The sequence below is a fragment of the Epinephelus lanceolatus genome, chromosome 21 (assembly GCF_041903045.1).
Source record: "Epinephelus lanceolatus isolate andai-2023 chromosome 21, ASM4190304v1, whole genome shotgun sequence".
NCBI lineage: Eukaryota > Metazoa > Chordata > Actinopteri > Perciformes > Serranidae > Epinephelus > Epinephelus lanceolatus.
In genome coordinates this window covers 20588980-20601637 of record NC_135754.1, presented here as the reverse complement: position 1 = coordinate 20601637, position 12658 = coordinate 20588980, and the positions used below count along the sequence as shown (strand labels likewise).

General features: G+C 38.8%; 1 protein-coding gene across 2 annotated transcripts in view; it reads right to left on the bottom strand.

Annotated features, from left to right (window-relative positions):
- The window catches only part of pcdh15b (protocadherin-related 15b), a 362569-nt gene that overhangs the window by 148955 nt on the left and 200956 nt on the right, over nucleotides 1-12658 (bottom strand). For both annotated transcript variants that reach the window (XM_078163506.1, XM_078163507.1), the window contains one exon: nucleotides 8870-8998. In XM_078163506.1, coding sequence (XP_078019632.1) covers nucleotides 8870-8998 — 129 coding nt within the window. The remainder of the gene's footprint in view (nucleotides 1-8869; nucleotides 8999-12658) is intronic.

Genomic DNA, 12658 nt, shown 5'->3' with positions numbered 1-12658 from the left:
GATAAATGGAGAGCAATTTTCCTCTGCCTATGTAAATTATCAAAGGGGCAGATGTTTGAAGGAAGGCTTTATGGACAATAATGTTTCCCAGTCAAATATCAAACTGCCAACAGTAAAGTTGTCATAGCATTGCATTTTAGAGAGTAGATTAAATCCTTTAGATAGTGTGATGGATTAATCATCTGGATGTCAAACATATTGATGTCTGCAGTTCCTGGAGTTAGGCACTGGGCATGTGTGACTTTCTATCCTTCCACTTTTATTCTCTTTCTCCTCCATCTTATCCCTCCCTCACTGTCTTTCCCCTCGCTATGATTACATTGCCAGACAGTTAAAAGCCGGAGACACAATAGAATTAATGTCTTAGCTTCTTTGCGCCTGCTGCTTTTCAACACACACAGCTTAAAGCCTGAAATCTACACTCCATCTCCACAATCGCTAGCTCTGCCTTTTGTGTTCAGGTGCTCGTACCTCTATTCTTCCAATTTCCCTTTTTTCTCTTTTCTCTTTTCATCACTTTCTCACCTCCACCTCTAATTTCATTCCCGGATACAGCGATAGACGTACCTGCAACTGAAACTAAATTACTGAGGTGTTTTTTTTCTTTCGCTGTGCCGATACATGATACAGTCAGGTATTATAACAGAGTGGGAGTCTTTTCTCTGTAAGTTGCAAATACAGACAAGCCATCACTCGTGTCTTACTCCTACATTGTGTGCATGAGATTGTTTCTGTATTTGAGTCTCTGTTATTTTATCTTTTCAGCTCTGTTTCCCATCAGGTAAATTTGTGCTCATTTCAGCAGATCGGTGTAGCGTCAAATATTGCACTACTTTTCTGCAATTGGAACTTTACTATAAACATCCCAGTGTCATGTGAACAACACATGCACAACATATGCACTTTATTTTTTGTGTTGTGTTGGTGTGGTTTAAAATAGCAGTGGGCGATATATCAATTATACTTGATGTATTGTGGCTTGTTCCACGTGTGATGTATGAAATGTCTGTATCACAAGCATCGAGTATAAAGTGTCATGTCATTTTTTTATGCCACTGCCGTAAGACTCACTTTGGCGTTTGGGTTTTCTTGCTCTCTTCCACTCAGAGACAAAAAGAAAAAAGACTCACAAACATCATACGTCTCACACACACACTCTCCACCAGTTTATCCAGACCTCTCACTCCTGGGGGACAGTGTGTGAACAGGTGCGGCTTGTGTTTTTGTATCTGCAGGGCTCCAGACTATAATCATACAGTCACATTTTGCAACCATGGAGCACCACTGCGATATGCACATATTGTTAATATATTAACTGGACAGCGGATAAATGCTCACATTTAATAGCGGTGTAACGGTTCAACTTTTCTAACTGCTAACATCTCACATCCAATTATTTACTGGAAGCCTCAAGTTCACAACAAAAAACATCAAGAATTTCGCCTTGAGATGAGCCAGGTGCTTCACAATAAAAAATACCAGTGGTTCTGCTTTGATTTATTTGATTATTTATTACATTACATTACAACAATACTTTATTTAACTTTTTTTATTGCAGTACTTTATTTAACTCAAATACAACAGTAATTAACTTTATTGTAACAGTATTTTATTTAACCTTATTAAAAGTACATTATTTAACTTTAATACAACAGTAATTAACTTTATTAAAACAGTATTTTGTTTAACCTTATTAAAAGTACATTATTTAACTTTAATACAACAGTAATTAACTTTATTAAAACAGTATTTTGTTTAACCTTATTAAAAGTACATTATTTAACTTTAATACAACAGTAATTAACTTTATTAAAACAGTATTTTGTTTAACCTTATTAAAACAGTACTGTAACTTTTTTAAAACAGCACATTATTTAGCTTTATTATGTATTTAACTGTATTATTTATTTATTAAATATTTATTATTATTATTATTATTATTTATTTTTCATTTTAACGGTGCTTTAACTTTTTAATGACACACTTTATTTAATGTTAATACAACAGAAATTAATTTTATTATAACAGTATTTTATTTAACCTTATTAAAACAGTACTTTGTTTAATTTCATTGTGTATTTAATTTGATTAAATATTCATTAATTAAACATTTATTATTATTTATATTCATTGAAACAGTGCTTTAACATAATTATGGTACTCTAACTTTATTAAAACAGTACTTTATTTAACTTTATTATGTATTTAACTTTATCATTTATTTATTTATCATTTATACTTATTAAACAGTGCTTTAACTTTTTCATAAAATATTATAACAGTACTTTATTTAAATTTATTATAACACTATTTTGTAAAAAATTCTAATGACAGTACTTTATTTAACCTTTTTTTTTACTTTTTTACAAAAGTATTGTCACTTTTTTAAAATTGTGCTTAATTTAACTTTATTATGTATTTAAATTTATTATTTAGCTATTATTTATTCATTTATTTAATATCATCATTATTTACTAAAACAGTGCTTTAACCTTTGTATAACATAATTGTAGCAGTAGGCCTACTTTATTTAACGTGGTTATAACAGTACTTTGTTTAACTTTATTATGAGAGTACGTTATTTAACTTTTTAATAACTTTATTACAATAGTACTTTACATTTTTATAATGGTACATAATTTAACTTTATTATAACTGTACTCTATTTAAGTTTATTGTAACAGTATTTATTTACTAGTATAGTATTTTAATAGTCTACAATAAATAGATTTCAGAATATTGAGTGCTACATCTTGTATTGCAATATAGCCAAAAATATTGCAATATCATTTACAGCCTGTATCAGACAGACCTGGTTTAAAGCAGTGGTTCCTAAACCTGGTAGTCTGTACTCTCACAAGGGGTTACAATATGAATCTGAGAGCTTGCGTGATGATAAACAGAATGGTAATGAGGAAATGTGTATTTGTGCTTCACAAAAATGCATTTATTTTCCCATGCTCTACACTAATTCAGATTTTTATTAAGTGAAAATTCATTCATTCGAGATCTCATCACTTCATGTTGTCACACACAAAAAACACTGGTCTAGAGAGGCAGCTTGTGAATGCTGATCTGTTCATATAAAAACAAGAAAACCATCATGCATTCCATGTCCTGTTTGTTTTCTTTTATTAACTGCTGCTGTGCGTCCTAGTGGTAAAAGTGGCTTTCTAGGATGAACTAAATCAGAGCGGTGTTTTGTTTCTGGTGAAATGCTGTTGTGGTAAATGGAAACATGGTCAGTTCAAAACTGAAGCCTGATCAAAGACACTGAAGAGAGATCGATATGCTCTACTTTCTGAAGGTTTTCCCCCTTGAAGATCTTCAGTATGAAACCATTCACAGCTGGTCCTAACCAACATGTTTTTGGGCTGCGCACTGCCACTGACTGTACATGTTGAGAGTAAACAACTGTGCTGTAGGGACAGGCAATCATGCCATGAAGGACAAACAGTCTGCAATTTTTTATTCCAGCTAACAACTGCAGCAGGTGATTTCACTGATTCATTCCCCTCTCTGTGGTTGAAGGCGCGCAAATCAGCAAACTCATCTGGCGCTGGACTGGGAGAAAAGCTTGGGAATCCTTTTCAATGGCTGCCGTGGAGGGATGAACCAAATTGCAAACTGATGAAGAGGTACTCTGGGAGGCAGCTAGCTGATATAAGATGGTTGATTTTGAAGCCAAATAGCATGTGCATGGGGTGCTGCTGCAGCTCCTGTGATGAAGCCTCGCCCATAGTGTCTCCAGTTGTGACAGTGTCAGCATTAAGGAAAATATTTACAATTTAATCACTTCAGAAGCTGCAAATGCGAGTCATGCAAATGAAGTGCTCACCTTTTTTCATTATTTCTGACCTACTATAATCTTTGACGGTCATATGACCTCTCTGGATTCAGCCAGTCTTTCCTGTTTCTAATGCATTTTTCACCTCTTTAAATAGAAACCATGTCTTAAACTCATGAAAGTCAGATTAAGAATGCAGCTGCAATCCCTTAGCTCCGTCGTCACCCCTCTTTTCTCCCTCACACTTATCACCCCTCCCCAGTGTCTCTCTTCCATCTCTTTCTGCCACCCATGCATGTCTCACTTCCTTTCCTCTTCCCATCTCGCTCTACCTTACCAGCATCAGCAAACCAAGGTCAGGTCCATTCATTCTTCCGGAAATCTGTTTAATACCTACAAGTAGGGACCCTGGTTTGGAATGAGGCCCAGAGTCGTGCCTTGCACTGCCCGCTGAGGGATCACACCGTCTGTTTTGGTTTGGAAATTATCCAAGGGTCCTTGAAAGGGAGGAAGTTCAGGATTGGAATACTTTCAAGTGCCCTCTCTAAAGATTGGGATGGGTATTTGGATGTTGAATTTGGAACGCGCCCAAAGGTCTGAGCGAAAGTTGAAATTTGGGATCCTAGGAATGAAATGTCCTCTTTAAGGATAAGGTTGGGTTTAAGAGTTTGGTATAGTGCCCAATTGTCCAAACAGGAAAAGATATAGATTTTTTAACTGAGATTTTATCCCAGACATTGGTCTATAAGGGCCACATATTTATCTCAGGAGTAGTCCTAGCATTCAACCAAGGAAGCGTGATTAACATTTAGAACCTGGCAAAGTGTCAGACTGATCAAAGACCCCCTGACACTGGTGTATAAAGGCTATGAATTAAGCTTGGAGCAAATCCAAGCAAGCGTGCAACCGAGGGAGCATCTTTAAAGATCAGAGCCTATCAAAGTGTCAGAATACCCATGACCCCTGTCTGGGGAATACATGAGTCAGTTATTAGGTCTGGAGCGAGTCCAGACCCTTTTTGGTAAGTGGAGACAAGGGTGCTGATGCAGGTGAAAATGCATCCCACAGCGCTGAGGAGAGATCATGATACTCATACATGAGATCATTTTTTATTATTTATTTTTTTTAACTCTATAGTATATTTATTGCAGACTTTAGCTTTTTCCCAAGGATATTTTATCAGTAGCAGTGCTTAAGTGGTGGAGACTATTAATGTCCCTAATGTTAGTTAATAGCTGTTGCCACATCACAAAGAAGTCTAGCTAATCAAATCATAACATAACAGAAAACCTAGTAAAAACCCACACCATCTAGGGAAAGGCCTGATTCACTAACAAACCATGAATTTGATCCAATAGTTGCTACTGGCATTTCTACAGCAGGAAAACTGTCATTTCATTTTCAATGTATTTATTGCTTTTATTATTTTTGCAAATAGCATGAATGCAGGACATACCTAAAACCAGGTATTGTAAACCAAAAAAAAAAAAAACCCTCATAAACTAATAAAGAAAAGTTTAAACTTTGTGTTAAAAGTGTTTCCTGTTACTACTGGGTACAGGCTGTGTGTGTAATACACTTGTATTTGTAGTGGGAAGGGAAACAATGCTTTTTTATGGTTATTATCATAATATTGGTGCATTATTAGATTCCTGGTGATGCAGACTCCATTGAAGCATAAAAATATTGAGGTGTTATAGAGGGTTTTTTTTTTCTTTCAGTGTCCTACTGAATTCAGATAGACCCCTGGAGAGAGTTCAATCCAGTTAGCTACATACCGTAAATATAAAGTAACTGCTATTACATCTGTAAGCTGACACTTGTGGGTAATTTGTATAACAGGATGTGTGATTTGGTTATAGCTCTCGATTATTAAATATATCTGGCAACTGAAGGTTGTTCTAAAATTTGGAGGGTTGTAGCTTTTCTTTTTAATTCAATAATGCTAACTGCTAATATTGCTAACTGCATGGGGATGCAGTGGTTAGCATTTTTGCTTCACAGCAAGAGGGTTCCTGGTTCACACTTGGAGTGGGGGGTTGGAACCCCAGGGAAGCCCTTCTGTGTGGAGTTTGCATGTTCTCCCCGTGTCAGCATGGGTTTTCTCTGGGTACTCCGGCTTCCTCCCACAGTCCAAAGACATGCAGGTTAATTGGTGACTCTAAATTATCCGTAGGTGTGAATGTGAGTGTGGATGGTTGACTGTCTCTATGTGTCAGCCCTGTGATAGTCTGGAGACCTGTCCAGGGTGTACCCTGCCTCTCGGCCAATGCCAGCTGGAATAGGCTCCAGCCCCCCCGCAACCCCTAACAGGATAAGTGGTTAAGGAAATGAATAAATGTTTTAACATACTGTACAACCCAGCTGCAAGAGAGATGTGCAATGTCATACAAAAACATTATTTGATCAGGAGGTCCAGTGTTACTGTACAATAATCTGGTTTATCAGTGAAGTATTTGAACTGCACTGCAGACTGGAGTCTCTACTAACAGCGGCAAACAGAGTCACAGCTGACTCGTATGAACAGGTCCAGTGTAGGTTGAATCATACCTGCAGTCTGTGTTATATACATGCAGTAAACACCTCATCAGTCAGCAGCCTCAGAGTCATCAGCCACCACCACCTACAGCAGCATGTGGACTCCATGGGGGGATTTATCCTGCTACTGCTCAGATGTCCCTAAAACACAAAATATCTCCCTCTGGTGTCCAAGCACCAATTCTTCTGTTAAATCTTAATCAGCACAAATCATCTCTTAATCTGTACACTCATATTCTGTGTTAAATATTATATTTACTTCATTCTTCTGTGTCTCCTGATTGAAATGAAAAAGCGAAGGATCTAATGATTTGGTCATTACTGACATGTTGTTTCACCATTAGGAGGAATCATTGCTCTACTAAAAAAGTACATAATCTTGGGAATTTAAAGGGCCACTGTGTAATATTTGGCATGGTTTATTGTCAATCTGAATCTGAATCTGAATATTCTACCCATTAATATATTTATACAAGTGTATGATCACTATAAAATAAAATTCCTTTAGTTTTTGTAGCCTTATAATTATGCTTTTAGATATATATATATCGCAAGGGCCTTGCTTTAGAGAGGTCGCCATCTTGCGCCGCCATGTATGTACGGCAGACCGAGCAGACAATCCAGCCAGCCAGAGAACACGTTTCGCGTGTATAAATAAACCAACGAAGACAGCAGAAGGAAGGAAGAAGGAGGAGGAAATAGCAGAGAGTGTTAGTAGTTCGTAGATAGAGAGTAGTGAAAAGTTTATTTAGTTATAAAGTTTGCGAATGGACCACACTTACCACGCAACAGGAGAGAATGAACCCGAACCGTCATCTGCGAGGAAAAGAAGACGCAACTTCACTCCTTGTGATGCACTCTCTGCGGCGCTTTTCCTCCTGATGATATATCTCTCCAACGATGGTAGCACCGAATCCCATTCTGTGCATTCAGCCTCTCTTCTCGCCCGCTCAGCATCAAACACATGGAGTTCCTCATCTGTATGCTCCGGCTCAAACAGGTATGGCTCTGGGTCTGTGTCCGCTACAAGAAACTCTTCAAAATCGCGTTCAAAGTCGTCCATTGCAGCTACTATAGTCCGGAGATATTGCTAGGCTAAATAAACAGCTGAGCTCTGTTTACAGGCTACGCTGTCAGTCAGTGTGCGGGCTGGAGATTGAGCAGAGAGGGGAGGTGGTCTCCACTCGGTATGGTAAACGAGTATGTGTGTATGGAGTGTGTGTGTTACGCTAGAAGAGTCAGAGTTTGGGACGGAGTCTTTTACCCCCTGGAGTGTTACCGGAGTTTCTGGAGTGCTCAAATAAACGGGCCTTTTTCCCGAATGCTACTCTGGTCTCCTGCTCGTAAGGGATTCATTACAATATCGTAACGTCTTAGATTTCTAAATAAACATTCACCTCATCGCTAGATAGACCTACTCCTGAAAAACTCGTGCGCAAGGCTTTTTGTCCCTACGAGGCCACTGTCATTTACCCGACGGGAGGGATGGGCGAGTGAGCCCTGCAATCTAGAATTTGACCACTGATGTCACTGTTTTCAACCCATTTTACACACTGGCCCTTTAAAAAGTAAAGTTAAGAAAAATTAGAAAAACACTCTTTTTTGATGAATAATCCGCAGTTCTATGTTTAAAATCAAACTTTGTTTATGATGAAAAACTTCAGTGTTCCAGGGAATGAGAGCATTGCCAGACAGTAACATTTAAAATATGGGGAAAGCATCCAACCCAAATAGACTCTGTCCTCACACACCATTCTCTCAAATCCTGTCCACCCAGAAATATGCGCACACACGCATGCACACGCAGTCCTCTGAGTATAATAACACACAGCGCTAATTACAAAGCTACCAAGGTTTACAGAGTTATGTTAGTGATCTCTGGTCCCCAGTGTAACAGATTATAAGAGCAGAATTTAATTAGAGCCTCTGTGAATTTTTGTGTTGCTGCGTGTCTGTCTGTATGTGCAGTGAGAGACTGCGAAGGCGAGGACGCAGACATTTAGATGAGTCTTAAAGGCACCTCTACACTTAAAGTAATTATGTCTGTCTGCTAAGGTCTGTGTGTCAGGATCGCTCACAGTGAGACATGCTGATCTGTGCCACGGTCACAAACAGAGGGGAGCAACCGGTTTCAATATAAACTGCAAGAGAAATAAATGAGACAAGTGTAATCTCATTCTACATGCTCTGTCTTTTTTAATTGTAAGATGTGCAGCCTGGAATTATTGATACAATGAGATAAACTGTTATCTAAATTGGCTTTTTTTGTTCATGGCCCATCATTATAACAAAGGATTAGTGCGAGGAAAGCACACAAACAAACACACAGCCATGAATGTGTGCATAATGAACACATACAAACACATGCTCTTATGTGAACATGTGCAAATATATTATATCATATACATCAAAATGTATTTGAGAGAGTAGCTATGTGTCGGAGTAGCAAAGAAGGGAGCGTGTGTGTGTTTGCTGTTTCTCTGTGCATTGTTTAGAGTGTGTGTGTGTGTGTGTGTGTGTGTGTGTACATGTGTATCTTCCTACCTTGACCTGTCCAACATAGGCGTGATCCCGCTCCTCGATGACAGTGAGGTTCACCGGCAGTGAAGAATCGAACAGCGGGTCGTTGTCATTAACGTCTGTCACCACAATGTTCACGGTTGCAGAGGAGGTCTACGCACACACACACACACACACACACACACACACACACACACATACACACACACACACACACAGAGACATTTGTGTTACTATTCTGGTCAGCTCAGACAACCTCCTAAGCTGAATTTTGTGTTCCTTTTAACATTTTTGACCGGCGTCAGACAGTTTTTTATTTGATGGATTATCAGAGCGCACAGGATGAATCCATCTTCAAATCTCACCAAGGTTTAATTTTACTAACTCACTCTATTTGTCCCTCTTACTAACAGTTCCCTTATGTAACTAACTAAAGAGCCCATTTTTGCTCAGTAATTAGCTGCACTCGGGTCTTGGCTGTCCAGACTCTTTCAACTGTTCACTCTGAAAATAGACTGAAAACTTCTTCACCGATGGTCCACTTTGCTCCTCCTCTTGACAAGTTAAAAGGAACACTTGTGTTCAGATGTGCGTACTTAAGAAAGATGTGAAAATTACTAATGAACTTTAGATAGGGGTAAAAAAAGAACACTAATTGGTCAGGTGGAAGTTCTTACGGAGGACAGCTCAGTTGTTTTAAAGGTCCAGTGTGTAGAGTTTATGGGGATATACAGGCAGATATGAAATATAATATTTCTAACTATGTTTTCATTAGTTTAAAATAGGGCTGTTCCTTGAAAGTCGGAGATGTGAATCGTCAGTTCGAGACCACTCAAGTGGGATTTATACTTGTGCATCAGCTCTATGCAGAGCCTACGCCATTGTGAGCATTTATACTTGTGCGGTGGTGTGTCTGCATCATTCTACAGTTACACCTCCAAAACACTAGTTGGCGGCAGGGTTTTGGTGAAGTGCTGTAAAGTTTAGTTGATTTAAAACACACATTAAACACAAGTACACAAATCAGCTTTACTATAACTCGCAGCATTCACAGACAAAACATTGGTCTTTAACTGGACACATTTTCCCCACAAATACAACATGCTAATGTTTTTAGCACAAGCCTGTGGCATTTTACATTGTATAAATTAGCCTAGCGGCTAGCGGACTTTTCCTCTACTTATATGAAGCCAAGGACAACAGCAATATTTAACAAAGGTAATGTCACAAAGTTCGGTTCCATTACAACTCATAAGGTTCACTGACAAAACAATTGTCTTATATTAAACATGTTTTCCAAACAAATATTTCATGCTAACGTTATTAGCACAAGCCTATGGCATTTTACACTGTATAAATTAGCCTAGCGACTAGCAGAGATTTCCTCCGCTCATAAGAAGCCAGGATAAATCACACACAGGCCTTAAAATGCTATTTTTGTGGAGGCTTTATTGTCTTGACAATTTATTGTTTCTTATCTGTGAAATTAAAGTAAATAAAAGCTTTGTTTCCACTGAGGGAAATGGTTTCAGCTTACAAAAATAGACAGGAGGTCTGCGTCGCTGTGACGTGTAGTTACATTTCTAGGGAGGTGTGCGTCAGGCTAGGCATAGGCCCCAACGTCGACTCAGAGCCTACACTGTAGGTACAGCTCAAAAATAAATAAATACATTTTTTAAAAAAATAAACAAAGAAAATAAAAATCAAATATTTGTTTTAAACTGCTGAATCTGATTCGACTGCAATAATTCTGTGTCAGATACAGGCCTAGTTTATAACCACCCAAAAATTAGAACTGCTGTGTTTTCTATAGATGGAGCCATTCGTGTTTTCAAGTCAGTCAACATAGTTCACCTACACGCTTTGCACATGGGATAAGTTTTAGTTAGCTGCAATCTGCAACATCACCACTATGCCACTAAACCCTACACACTAGACTTTTAATTAGCTTTTGTTTTGTTAGATGGCTAGATGGGAATCTGTCACAAATCTGTGCCAACAAAGACGGAAAATACAACAAAATCAACTGATTACTGAAGTGTTACAGCATGCGGCTTTACTCCCTCCCAAAAGCCCAAACTCACTGTCTCAACCAGGCTTCGGCATGGTTAGCTCACTCAGAGTTTTTTTTAAAAAGTTCAATAAATGCATGTTTCCAAATTCAATGAGTAACAGGGGTAAATAGGACCGTCCCCTGAAAGCCGAAGATGCCCATAATCAGTCAGAGACCCCTCGGTTGACTTGGGAGTTGAGCAGTTGTTTTTTTATGAATGAGTCATTTTGCTGTCAGTGAGTGTGTTGTGTATTTCTGGGGGTATTTCGGTCCCCAGATGGAGCTGCAGAGTGAGTGCTCCTCACTCTGACGCTGTTCGGAGGAAGACAGGCTTGGCCCAGTGAGGCTCTGGGGTAACGTTATCTTCTGCCTTCTACCTAGAAGGGGTGAATTTACAGCTCACAGCAACTTAATATAATACAGACTCTGGCTTTTGTTGGATATCTAATGTTGGCAAAAAATATTGTTGCTATCAACAAACTAGTTAGCATGTATTAGCTAGGTGGGCTAACAACGAAATTGGATTCAACTGACATAATTCGAAGTCAGGTGCAGCCCTGGTGTTAAATAATCTCAAATAATTATAAATAATCTCAAAATTGACTAAATTAACTGCAATTATAAAATTAAGCAGCCATATTACAAATCTATCTTTACAGTAAATGTCATTCACTGTTTCGATTCCAACATCAAAAGCATGGAAAACTGATAGAGTAAGGGCAGAGGAGCAGGAAAGAGGTCACCAATTTCTTAATTTGACTTTCATGAGAGCAGACGAGAGAGAGCGAGGGAGACTGATCGAAGATTTGACTTTTAAAGGAGGAAACTGGGAGGAGGTGGAAAATGAGGGAGAGCTAACCGATTCACAATGGCGGGATGAAAAGAGAAAAAGCGGCGCGCACGCGTGCATGTGTGTGTGTGTGGGAGAGTGACAATCATAGGGGTGACAACAGGGTATTGAGGTTGGCAGGGCACACGGTGATGCAAGTAATTTGAGGTTAAGAGCTCACAGTTGACAAAACAGTTTATCCGAATGCCAATATATGTAAAGTAGAATGAGCTCTGATATAATGAAAAGGAAGGCTGTGAGCGGTGCTGGCAAACACACACACACAGACACAAAGAGAGAGAAGGAGATGCAGTAAGCTCCATTTTGCATCAGGGGGGCTTGAAGCACATCATTTTTCCATAACGGCACATCTAAGAGTTTATTATCTGCCTGATATCGTGGCCACCTGCCAAAGTTTAACACCCACCCAAATATGGAGACATCATATTCTCATACCATGCATTGTACGTGGATTATTTTCCAAATGACCACTGAAAGATTCATGTTACTTTTCATAGTAGTAGCTGTCTGTGGAGGTTTTACATTGTACGAGCACCCTGTGGTAGAATGTCGGGTGGTATAAAGGTTAAAAAGCCAGAGCTGTGGATTCATCCTCTTTGGAGTAAAATATGATTTTGGCTTTCTGCAGGGTAATCCCTGCCTGTCTTGACAATTGCTCAGCAACCTCTTGTGATAGATGGGAACCCACTGATGTCTGCCAGCTTAAGAAACTTTGCCAGTTCCAGAAACTCAGGGTGTGTTTTCCCCCTTAAACACCAAGCTGCTACGCTTGCTTCTGTGTTGTTGCAATTAAAAGATACGCCTGGCAACAGTTTCCTCATTGCCTTCCATCCCTGTGAAAATTAATCCACAATTAATTGATCCTACTAAAAAGTGTTCCTTTGTACCACAGACTTGCATTGTCCCAAGA